The sequence below is a fragment of the Saccopteryx leptura genome, chromosome 6 (genome assembly GCF_036850995.1).
Source record: "Saccopteryx leptura isolate mSacLep1 chromosome 6, mSacLep1_pri_phased_curated, whole genome shotgun sequence".
Taxonomy (NCBI): domain Eukaryota; kingdom Metazoa; phylum Chordata; class Mammalia; order Chiroptera; family Emballonuridae; genus Saccopteryx; species Saccopteryx leptura.
The window spans coordinates 35195790-35209059 of NC_089508.1; the positions used below are offsets into that span (position 1 = coordinate 35195790).

General features: G+C 37.3%; 1 protein-coding gene across 4 annotated transcripts in view; it reads right to left on the reverse strand.

Moving 5' to 3' along the window:
- FUT8 (fucosyltransferase 8) overlaps positions 1-13270 on the reverse strand; it is a 236677-nt gene that overhangs the window by 13484 nt on the left and 209923 nt on the right. For all 4 annotated transcript variants that reach the window (XM_066342035.1, XM_066342033.1, XM_066342032.1 and 1 more), the window contains one exon: positions 3979-4225. In XM_066342035.1, the coding sequence (XP_066198132.1) occupies positions 3979-4225 (247 nt within the window). The remainder of the gene's footprint in view (positions 1-3978; positions 4226-13270) is intronic.

Below are 13270 nucleotides of genomic sequence, written 5' to 3' on the forward strand. Positions count from 1 at the left end.
TCTTCCTTTTACCCTGGTGGTCACTCTGTAACTGCCCATTTGTAGAATTTAAAGTTGCCCAAAGAAAACACAGACCTTGTATGCATTGTTCCTACAGCACAAAGCAGGCAAACCTTTTAAGGGTTCTTACTATCTTTAAATTTGGGGAGTCATTCCTGCCCCTTTGTTGTGTGCACAGTGAGTTTCCTTTCTCCATTTTTCACTCTATTAAACACAAGCAGATAATGATCTATCTCATCTGTCCTATTTAAGAAAAGCTCCAAAATTGTAAAATTGGGGACATAGAGGTTTTTCACTGTTATGCATTGAAGAAGGCACTGACTCCCACAGTAGTCTCCTCCCATCTTAATGCTTTCAAAGAGATTTTAATGACAATAAGAACAAGAGTAATCACTGCCTGTTTTTATAAATTACTACTCTCCAGAAATTTGCCCTTTCTGTATCCCTCCTTCCCCAAATGATTAAACCACTATTTGTATGTGGGAAAAAGAAAAGGTAGACTTGTTTCCCTTTAGGTCAAGCAAAGGCCACCTTTTTATTATGAATCTGGAAGAGAGGATTTGGTTTCAGTGAAGTTACTCTGACATCTCTCCATGGCTCTTCTTCCTTTGTATTCCAGACAACAGCCCAGATGTAAATACTGCTGTATGAACTCTTCTATCCTATTTTCCTTCCCACTTCCTTCTTAATCACTGCCTCTCTCAGGAAATCATGCTCCAAAGAGATGAAGAGGGACAAAAAAACAAACCAAAACAAAAAACAATTCCACTGAATTTCAGTGAAAATTTTCATGAAAAGAAACACATTTGATACTCTGATTTCACGTTGGGCTTTCTTTAACATTTGGAATAGGGGTCAGTAACTTCTATATATATGAAGGCTAAGACACTAGTAAAGAATTAGGAGTGGGAGTTATGACAATAAAAATAAAAACAAAGGAGAGATGTAATAAAAGAAGAACCAAGGAAGAGGAGCATTTGAAGCAGTGGCAGGACTGGGCTAAGCAATGTTCTCAGTTCTCCAAGCACTCCCGAAATTCGGCTCAGAACAATAATTTGACAAGGACCATAATAAAATGGAAAAATCAGCGTGTCAGACCTGTGAAAGATATTAGAAGTCATTTAATCTAATGTAACTCACCTGACACTTAAGGACACTGACACTTCTGAAGGCATTTCAATGAGCAAAGACAATATAAAGCAGTTCAACCCCATCTTCACAAAAGTAAAAGTTATTTGTATACCTGACTGATTTTCACTATTAGATATAAAACTCTTTTGGCTCAGGAAATCTGCTTTTATTTACTCATAACTTTGCCAAATGAAATGAATAAATGAATTAATGAATGAATAATAGGTGGAAACAAAAATCTAATTGTTTAGTATTATGTTAGTATAGAAACCTTAACTACCATCTAATATAGTTGTTTTTAACAAATGAGGAATGAGTGACAATTAATGCAGGCCCTGAATGAGCAAGCCAGTCACCAAACTCATATAACTCTTTGGTGGTGGGCGCTGGGTGGGACCCTCAGATTCCTGAACCCTAGCACACTCCTCTTTCGGAATAGCACACCACCTCAGTGTGCAAATAACTTATTGTCTGTGCTACTTCAATTTTCCACATTTGGCCAATTCTCAATATGATGGATGGTCCATGGAAAATTAGTAAGAGTTGCTTTCTGGTATGCAAAACTACAGGAAATCCCAAGTTAAAGAGGTTCTGGAACTTTGGGCACAGATTTTCTTTACTTACTTTCCTCATCTGTAAAATAATGATCACTGCCCACTTCACAGGACTGTGTTACAGAACCAATGAGATAATGTAGCTGAAGGTGTTTTGGTAAATTAAATACTGTACTGTTATCTTTTTCCATCTGTCAAGATCTCGTTCAAACACTGCAACTACAAAGCCTTTCCTGATTCAGATAGGAATCCATTTCCCCTTTCCTACCTCTTAAAATACTTATAATGTTTCTCTCATGGTATGTTTTACAATCTACCCATATAATGTTAGTTATAGTAAGATTCTTATCCCATGGGCTAAAATCAGCTGGAAGAAGCCACTTGAAAAAAAATTTTTTTTTTTTTAAATTTTCTGAAGCTGGAAATGGGGAGAGACAGACAGACAGACTCCCGCATGCGCCCGACCGGGATCCACCCGGCACGCCCACCAGGGGGCGATGCTCTGCCCACCAGGGGGTGATGCTCTGCCCCTCCGGGGCGTCGCTCTGTTGCGACCAGAGCCACTGTAGCACCTGGGGCAGAGGCCAAGGAGCCATCCCCAGCACCCGGGCCATCTTTGCTCCAATGGAGCCTCGCTGCAGGAGGGGAAGAGAGAGACAGAGAGGAAGGAGAGGGGGAAGGGTGGAGAAGCAAATGGGCGCTTCTCCTGTGTGCCCTGGCCGGGAATCGAACCCGGGACTTTTGCACACCAGGCCGACGCTCTACCACTGAGCCAACTGGCCAGGGCCAACTTGAAAAAAATTAATCTCTGTTTCCCACAGTAGCAGGTATTCAATACAAGTTTTGCAAATAGGTGAATGACTCAGCAATGTGTTAATATTAATCAATAGCTGACTTTATCACAAACATTATAAGCTACAGAATGCCATATAGTCTAGTCTACAATTCTATTTTCAGGAATTATTTAAGCATCAGTCTCCCTGAAACGCGATAACATGTTACAGTGCATTTTCCCCACAGAACTAAAATCTTCTTTTAATCCTTATATTATCACATCATCTTTTTAGGGCAGGTATTACCTACCCCATTTTAGAGATGAAAAATATCAAAGCCCAATACTATTATTAGGTAACTTGGCCCAGAAATAGGGAAAAGTCAGGAATATTACCCAAATCACTTAACTTGCAGTCCACTATTCTTTTCATTAGGCCAGTGGTAGTGAACCTGGTCCCTACCGCCCACTAGTGGGAGTTCCAGCTTTCATGGTGGGCGGTAGCAGAGCAACCAAAGGATAAATAAAAAGATAGATTTAACTATAGTAAGTTGTTTTAGAGATTTATTCTGCCAAACTTAGTAAAGATCTGACATAAAGTACTTGGTAAGTAATTATTATTATATGCTTTAACTTGCTGTAACTCTGCTTTATAAATTTTATATAGTAAAGTTACTTCTCTACTATATAAATCACCATTACTGTGGAACCGATGAGCGGTTAGAAAATTTTACTACTAACAGAGATACAAAAGTGGGCGGTAGGTATAAAAAGGTTGACTACCCCTGCATTAGGCAAAGAACATTTTCCATGGTGTAAAATCTGGCATCAGAACCAGATAAAAACTCCTTTTTCCATAACTTTTTATGGATATGTATAGGATCATACACTTGTGAGCAAAGACGTTCTTTTAGATATTTCTTGCTCCAAGGATTTCCTGATATATCTCCTTTAACATAAGTATAGGACTGAATATGTATGTACATTGTGACTCCCAAATGGGCCAAGAGATAATTTCAGATAATAATTTTAACATTACCTTATAGTACAAAATGACAACCTTATTTTCAAAATAGCTTCCAGGGCAGAAAAGAAAATAGAACATCAAAGCAGCAAAATTATCACCAGTGACAAATTAATGAAGCCTAGAATAAGGTGCAATTAAAAATCTACAAATGTGACAGCTTTTTCTCATGGCCCTGTCGTTGTATAATATCCAAAATACTCACCCCCAAAATAAAACCCTGCTGGTCTCCCCAGGGGAACCAGCTAATTTCAGAAATATAGGCTTAATACATTTGTGGAATAAAGAAAGAAAATAAGGGTGACAAAGTATGATGACTCAGCCATTCTAAGTAAACAAAGGAATAATAATCTTCCTGTTACTTAAGGTGGACACTAGAACCTGTTTTTGGTGGAGCCATGGAAGTTAAACTATATATTATAAAGTTCACAACACATTGTGAGATATATATCCCTGCTACTTTGTATCACTTTATGAGGAACAAATCAGATTCTTACCCAATAACTGGATGTTTGAAGCCAAGCTTCTTGGTGGCCTCTTCTATTTCCTTTTCCAGCCAAGGCTGTGGGCGGATCAAGTATTTGACAAACTGAGACACCCACCATACTGCAGGATCACCATGGACTCGAACAAGTCGATCTGCAAGGTCTTCTGGCACAGCCAGTGGTAAATATGGAGGACGAGGATGAAGACTGTCTACAATGGGGAGCTCGACTACCTGGACATTTTTGTCCTTTATTTCACCTGAAAGAATATCAAAATATCATCATCACTTCACTGTATTTCTCGTACAATTACTATCAAACAAGAACTCACTCTGGGTGCTTTCATGTCATAGCAACTCTAGAGAAGTATTATAATTTTCACTTTACACAGGAAGTTAAGTAATTTGCCCAAGGTGTTAGTGCAAAATTTTAACGGAGCTGAAGTTCACATTTGGATTGGTGTGCCTCTCAAGTTCATACCTTTTTCTATCATAATATACTGCCAAATCAACACCTCTCCCCCAGATAAGGATGGTCTCCAGCACTCAAAGTATCTAGCTAGAGAATAACCATATCCCCAGTGGACACAGCCAGCTAGGCAAAGTTCTGTTTTTGTGTAATTGTGTGGCTTTTTTTTTAATTAGACACAAAGTGTTCTCAAAACTTGCAGCTTGTTATTACAGCAAATGGCTCCGGCATTAGTTTTGCCACAGAGCAAAAGACTCTAGAGATACCTAAAGATTACAATTATTAGCCAAGCATCTATACCTTTTCAAGAAAAAAAAATTAGATAATTCTCAAGTCTTTTTTCCCCCCTTGGCCAAAACAGACCTATTATATTCTCAATTACGATAATAATAAAATCTGTGTTTACCTGGATATAAAAGTTACAACAGAGATTAGATGCTAATTTTTGTGGATGATGATTAGTTGCAGAATCCAATTTCTATTTGTCATAAATGTTACTGTTTTATCAATTTTCTAATGCACTGAGAACCAAAATGCCAGCACCCAAAAGTTTACTTTATGTATTAAACATCACATAGTAATAACTAGAAGATACAAAGATAACAGGCAGAGAGATTTCACAAATATAAAATGTACTGAATAAAAATTTCAATAACAGAAATATTAACCTGAACATATAAAATAACTCCAGTTAAGATACTGTCATTGTACATAATGGATTAGAATCACAATCACTGAACCATTAAAGAATGTACTTAAAATGTATTCACCAGAATAAAACACAGTCCTCAAATTCTGTTTTTCTGCATATATGCAAAATGTTTTAAAATAAATTACAGGGGTCCTCGGGTTATGACACAGTTCTGTTCCTACAACAGTGACGTAACCCAAATTTTGGTATAAGTCGAGACACACCCTAGTCTAAGTCACTTACATATCCTAATACAGTCGTAAAACCATAATCTAGAACAGGGGTAGTCAACCTTTTTATACCTACCGCCCACTTTTGTATCTGTTAGTAGTAAAATTTTCTAACTGCTCACCGGTTCCACAGTAATGGTGATTTATATAGTAGAGAAGTAACTTTACTTTATAAAATTTATAAAGCAGAGTTACAGCAAGTTAAAGCATATAATAATAATTACTTACCAAGTACTTTGTGTCGGATTTTTGCTAAGTTTGGCAGAATAAATCTTTATAAAACAACTTACTATAGTTAAATCTATCTTTTTATTTATACTTTGGTTGCTCTGCTACTGCCCACCATGAAAGCTGGAACACCCACTAGTGGGTGGTAGGGACCAGGTTGATTACCACTGATCTAGAACATAAAAATACAACTAAGCCACAGAAAAAGGAAAAGGACATAAATATGCTGTACTGTACACTGTACTGTAGTAACAGAAAAAAATGACCAAAGATTAGTGTAAAGAAAGTACGACATTAACGGTATAAGCCAAAACACTCACATCTCAATTTTTTCAAGTTTTTATGGGAGTGAACATAGTAAATTTGAAACGTCATATGTCAAGACTGTCATACTTCGAGCACCCTCTGTATACTATCTGGGAATGTAGTCACTCAAACCAACTGCATAGTTATTATAAAGTCAGTGGTATAACTAGTGAATTAAAAACGTCTGGCTAATATTCTGTCTCTGATACGTAAAACTCAGCTCAGGATTCATAAAACAAAAGCCTTGAAACATGACATTTGTTGCAGGAATAAATGGTAATAAAGAAACTTACCACCAGTATGGCAGTTCAGCTACGGTGCCAGCTAAAGAAAGAGTTGGTCACCTTTATCATATGAGAAATTGTAGTTAAGAGTGTGTGAGGAAAGTGTGAGCCTCATTTTCAATTAAACTCTAAGTCTCCCTAACGCCAGGAAAATTGGGGTGTTTTCTTGAGGCAGAGATAAAAGTAGTACACATATCAGAGAGAATAAAAGGGAGAAAGGTACGTGTAGTTCTTTTTTTTATTATTCATTTTAGAGAGGTGAGGGAGACACACACACACATAGAGAGAGAGAGAGGGGGGGGGGGGAGACAGAGAGAGAGAAGGGGGGGAGGAGCTGGAAGCATCAACTCCCATATGTGCCTTGACCAGGCAAGCCCAGGGTTTCAAACCGGCGACCTCAGCATTTCCAGGTCAACACTTTATCCACTGCACCACCACAGGTCAGGCCGTGTAGTTCTTTTTTTATAAAAAACAAAAGAAATTTTTAAAAAAGGAAGACTCTAGCTTCTCATATATGACCAGAAACAAAAGCAAAATTAATAGGGCTATATTCCTTTTGTGTTTTCTTCCTAACAAGGTTATTCTAAATGTTCTGTATAACCAGCACCAAATTGCACTTACATGAAAGTATTACCCTATGATTGCTTCTGGTATCATACTCCCTACAGATAGCCTTAATGCCAGATTTCAGAAAGAAACGAAAACTATATCTGTATCTTTACAACAGAGAACTTGGTTTATTTTTGTTGTTTCTTTGTTCATTCATTCATTTGTTCAAATATCTATTGTACATTACTATGTGCTAAACACTGTTCTTGTCTCCATAATTTCTAGCTCAAAAACCTCACCCAGAACTAGACTGCTTTCAGTGAAAGAAAAATAAAACACCATCTCTAACAATATGCTATCAAAAAGGTACCAATCCACTGCTTAGTAAAATATTAAGAAAAGGATATTTATATTTATAAATGGAGAAACTGACATAGTGTAAAAATTTAGCTTCCTCAATAATGATACGTTTCAAAATGAAAGAAAATAATACATGCTATGTTAGAAGGTGCCTTCTTAGTTTATCATATATTTTTTATTATATTGGAATATACATCCAAAGCAATTTAAATTTGAATAGAGCCTAGGGACAATCTCATTCAGTGCTTCCTAAATTTTAGTCACTTATGTACTACCTTTATAACTTTTTTTTACTATATCTGTATACCACTTATACTATTTAATGTTTTAAAAATTCACATTTTAAAACTTAAATGAATTTATTTTATAGATGGTAACTATAAATATAACTTCACTGAAAACAAAACCATTTTATCAAAATTAATATAGATGCTATTACTTATTAAAAGGCTCTGAGCTCAAGCCAGATTTCTATTTAAAAAGGAAATTATTAGTGATGTTTTAAGGAGTGATGACTGCTTTTCCCCTTACATCTCTTGTAAGTTTGAACCTAAATGAGAAACAGAGAGAGGAATAAAATGCAACCAAAATATATCAGCCTGACTACCAATAAGGATGAATCAGACAGTGTGGTTATTTTTTTTTAATTTATAGTCTCATGAGTTTCCAAATAGTTCCCACCCAGTCCCAAGCAGTTTGTTAACCAAGCCCTACTACACAGTGCAGAAGGAGCATGTGTTCTGAGAATGGGCCACACGAGAGAAGCCAGACAGGGTTGTGCTTCTCATGTTCGATTCCTCCTCGCAGACTCACCAGTTGCATAGCATGCTACTTTCATTGTTAAGTGGAAGGGATATGAGGTGGACAGAAAGAGGAAACAAGCACTTCTGTCCTTTCCTCCCTCTAAGGAATGGAATTTATTTGCCTTGTATGAAAACTCTTGAGGGAAGAAGAATTTGCAGGGCCTGCCCCCATCCACCTGCACCCCTACCCTCAAACAAAAATCCAGAGTTAGACAACTATTAAAGATATCTTGATACCAAATTGAGACTCTGTCTTTGACATAATCATAAAGATTGAAAAAGGAAAATTTTTCTCAACTATGTGATTCAATGTTATTTTAGTGTTTTATCAGGAAACTGCCTTAAATTATCTTATATAACACCTAAAGTCATCTCTAGTAATCTGTTGTAAATTTCAGAGTTTGGAAAACACAGATTTATTTAAATTCCCTCATTTGAGAGAGGTAACAGATTAAGAGAGGTTAAAGTGAATTTCTCAAGGACAATACAGCTAATAAATGGGCTAGGATCAGACTCTAGTGTTTATTTCATTACTTAAATTACATTTTTCTTTCTGGAACCTATATATACATACATAAACATATATATATATATTTGTTGTTGTCATAAATCATATATGTATTTTAAAATCACTTAAGTATGGCCCCTTTGGTCATTCAAGAGTACCCTGAATTCTTTTTTTTTTTTTTTTTAACAGAGTCAGAGAGAGGGATAGATAGAGACAGACAGACAGGAATGGAGAGAGATGAGAAGCATCAATCATTAGTTTTTTGTTGCGACACCTTAGTTGTTCATTGATTACTCTCTCATATGTGCCTTGACTGTGGGCCTTCAGCAGACCGAGTAACCCCTTGCTTGAGCCAGCGACCTTGGGTCCAAGCTGATGAGCTTTGCTCAAACCAGATGAGCCTGTGCTCAAGCTGGCGACCTCAGGGTCTTGAACCTGGGTCCTCTGCATCCTAGTCCGACACTCTATCCACTGCGCCACCACCTGGTCAGGCAAGAGTACCCCGAATTCTATTAAAACTTTAGTGTTGGGGGAGAAAAGTGCACTGCATCAACCTTCCAGCAAGAGAATATTTTATGTGTATAAGTCATACACATTCATTTGTAAGGAATCAGTACAAAGTAGCCTGGACGTTTCACAATTGACTGCCAGTTCAACTTGAATTGATATGATCATTATTAATTATTTCAGGAACTCATTTTCAAGACTACCTCCTCTTGTTGATAATCCTGTTTTACAATGCGATTTCTCTTTGCTAAGGGCAAATAAGACTCAAAAGGCTTGTTAGTACATGGATAGCTCTCTTCCAGGAGGAGTTCCACACAAGTTCCTCTATAGAAGCTCTCTATCAGTCAATTCATAACAGCTCCATTTAAAAGCATTACTCTGCCATCATTCCATGTGACATAAGACAGAGATATTAGCCTTAGAGCTAGTCATTTAGAGTAATTAGTCTTCAGAAGACTCAATAGAAAAGTTTTGAGAAGTTTAACATCTTCCTTGGATGAATAGGTTCTGCTATAACAAAGAATGTTTCAAAGGTAGAAAAGATTTTGGGTCCTAGTCCATGAGATTTCTTCTGCATTTACTGTCTTCTTTCTTTAGTTGTTACTAAGCAACTGTTATCACTCTCATTTGTGAGAGAAGAACTCAGAAGGGGGAACTCTCCTGAAGACAGAAGTCACAGAGTTCTGAATGGTCAAGGCAAAGAGGTCTGAAAGCGTTGCCAAGTTGGGAAAATTCTACAATAAAACATCACTAACTTAGAACTTAAATTTCACTTTTGGAGATTCTGAACTAGAAATTGTCTGCATTCTTTTTTTAAAAATTTATTATTGATTAATTTGAGAGAGAGAAACGTCTATTTATTGCTACACTTATTTATACATTTATTGGTTGGTTCTTGTACATGTTCTGACCAGGAATTGAATCTGCAACCTTGTGCATTGGAATGACACTCTAACCAACTGAGCTACCTGGCCAGGCCCTTGCTTTCTGAACTCAAGCCTCTTAAAAAGGTTTCCCTCAATCCCCCATAGGTCCATACTTCCCCCAAATAGGAGGAGAGGGGTAGAATAAAGTTTTAATTCCCTAAGGGTTGACTTGAATGGTGATAGTTGCTAGGTGCTATCACACCCAACAGCGATTCCAAGGACAATACCAACTGCTGAGACTCATGGCTCCATTTGAGGCTGGAGCAAGAAGAGACATCAAACAAAATATAGTAATGCAAATGTTTACTCATGTAGTGCATGCATAGTGATTAAGAGTAAAAACTTTGGAATCACCAAAACTGGTGATCCAATCCTCTATCACTAACAGTTGTGTGTGATAGTTGTAAGTTATATTTAACTTCACCCCAGTTTCTTCATCCGGGAAATGGTATTGATAATAGCACCTTACTTCTCTGTAAAATGGGATTAATGATACTATCTTATTCATGGAGTCACTTTAAGGTTAAGCTCTTGCATGAAGAAAGCTGAACATGAAGCCTGATATATAGTAAATAATTCTAAAAAAATGTCCATTCTTTATCCTGGGATAAATTCTGCTTAACAATTCTCAAGAAGCTAGCTATAGTTTGGTCCAGGAAGAGATTATTTGCCAAAATATCATATTCTCTGAAAAATATATCAAAGTGTCTCATTTCAGTGAGCCAAAAATATAACCCCAAATATATTAGCTGTAAGGAGATATAAGATATACACCCTAAGGAAATCTTATTCATACTGTTTATCATAGGCAATAGAACAATGAACAGCTTTTATTTTTTCAAAGTATTCAACAAATGTTCAGACTGAAGAGCAGCGACTCTGAGCTATCTGAAAGTCTGACAGGATTATCATCATTAACTTGACCAAAATTTTGTTCTAAACTAAAAGCACAAAATAACTGGCAATAGTTCCTGCTCATATATTATAGCAAAGGAATTTGTATCCTTAAATTATACCCACAAAAACTACCCAGATTTCTTGGGTTTATATTTTCTTTAACTCTGTGTGGCTGAATAATGACTTTAACTAAATTCTTACCAAACTGACACCTGTTAGAGGAGACAAAGTAAAAGGAAAACAAGACCTAAAGCTAACTAGCTGTTGTAAGACCTCTGAAGGCATGGGGGAGCTTTGTTAATTTTATGTGGACACAAATGATAGCCATTAAATAAATCATATAAATATGTGAAGTTCCTTCTTTGGGATTTAACAGTGATGACATTAATATATATATCCTCATTTAATGACTGAGCTTTGTTTTAATTTAAAATATGGAGGAAAGATATACCATTAAAATGTGAACATCTGGGAGACTTTCTTTCTGTTTTTCAATCACTGTGGTTGATGATAGATAGAGGTCTCTTCTTGAACTTGAATGAGCAACTGTCATCTGCTGTATGAATTCCATCGCTGCTCTACTTAAGCAACAACTCAAAAGACTGTTATTATTGCCAGTTTGAAGCCTTCAACCAACTGAGTGAAAGGTTCTAAATTCAATCATATAAAACACAGTGCAGTGTTAGCGACATTCTTAAAAATTAGCATATCATACTATGGGAATGACTGTGCAGCATTCTAATGAGGCGCTTGCTGCCTTCACCAGAAAGAGAAGTGCCTTGCAAAGGCAACTGGACTCATGGTTCACTGACCTCGATGATATTCTGACAGACTGAACTCTGGAAAGGGGACCAGAGAAACAGCTAATGGAAAATACACAGTATCTTAGTGAATTATGCAGACCAGGATAAGGCAGGCAGGACAGTGTGTCAAAAGAAAAAAGACCAAAGAGACTTGTTCGCGTCTCTCCACTAAACGGAAGGCTCCCTGAAGTCACTCTCAATGCTTCTGAAACAAATTTAGTCATTTGACTTTTATATACATATATAAGTTAACTCTGCCAAAAGGTTTCATATGGTCCTCAGATAGCTTGCTTGTAAAGAGGTGCTACCAACAGTTCCTCTGATTTCAGACTGCAGGCACTGGAGCTCCATCCATGGCTAGAGGTTGGGGGGAATTTTTTTTTTATTAATTTAATATATTCCCCTAAGTTAGAAGCTCCTTCCAACCCAAAGGATCCTAAAGAACCCTAGAACAGCTACTCTTATTGTCAAGAAACAAGAGCAAAGAGGAGTGAAAACAGTGGGAAGAATGACAAGACTTAATTTCATCAAATTTACTAAACAGTCCAACTGCACCAATCTTCTCATGAAAAATCACAACCCCACTGTCACAGGTCTCTTACTCCTTCATCACACGTCATGCTTCCTTGAAAGAAATAGCCAGGAGAAAGGACGTCTGGTAATAATGGCCTTTTATCCCTTGAGGACCCCTGATAAGTGTGGCTGGTGTGCAGGTACACCGTCAGGACCTCACAGGACAGAGCCGTCACTTGGGACGTGCCATATTCCCTCTTGCTCTGAGGGAGTTTTCTAGCTGCCTCTGTTATTAGCACATAGTTGGAAAGTGAGGAATGTAAATGTTTCATGTTCGATTTACCGCCACTTGTAATTTCTCTAGTAAGTTACTATCCAATTATATTAAATCAGGAAGGCCTAATTTGGGTTTCCTGGTTGATAGGATAAAGGTCAATCCTAGTACCTTAAGATAAAAGAATTATAACTAGAAATTCTGGCTATGCCATAAAAGAAAAAAAGAAAAATGCAGAGTCTTGTTGGAAGAAGGAAATAATTACAAAACAGTTAAGACTCTTGTGGGATTTAAGGAGAGACGACATTTAAGTGTAGCACGTTGCTAAGGCACTATGCAAAGTGATGATAAACCACACAAACACCTCAGCCTACTAACCAGGGACTGGAGCAGCAAATCTCCCTCATATTGTATGCTGGACCAATCCATAAAGTACTAGCAGCTCCAAGAGTCATCCTGCCACAGTTCTCATCTTAAACTCATTCTGCCATCACAGACTGCAGAATATGTCCTCCTTCCCAGCTGCCTTCTTTTCCACCATGGAGGAAGGTACATGAGGGGTGGGGTATGGCTTTATGTGCCAAGCCACAGCTCCTATTATCACTGCTGGTGCCCATCTGGTATGTCACCTAAGCCTTCCTTTCTCCTCTTCTGGGCCGTTACACAACTAGAAAGAGAACTAATACTTACAATCTATCACCTCTGGTGGAATAGCTAAGATAAATACTATAAAGACATTACTCAAAAAAATGGCTCTAGTTTACCTTTTTTGGTTTAACTGGGAGAAGAGCAGGGAACATCCATAAACGAAGAAAAAAAAACTTTGAGACAACAGACATGAAACCTTAACTAACAGAGCATGGGAAGGAGAGGAAGGGGGAAGATAAATGTAGCAGACAGGGCAAGGAGATGTTTGAGATGACAAGAAGTAGTCTTTCACTTGTTATTGCTTAAAAA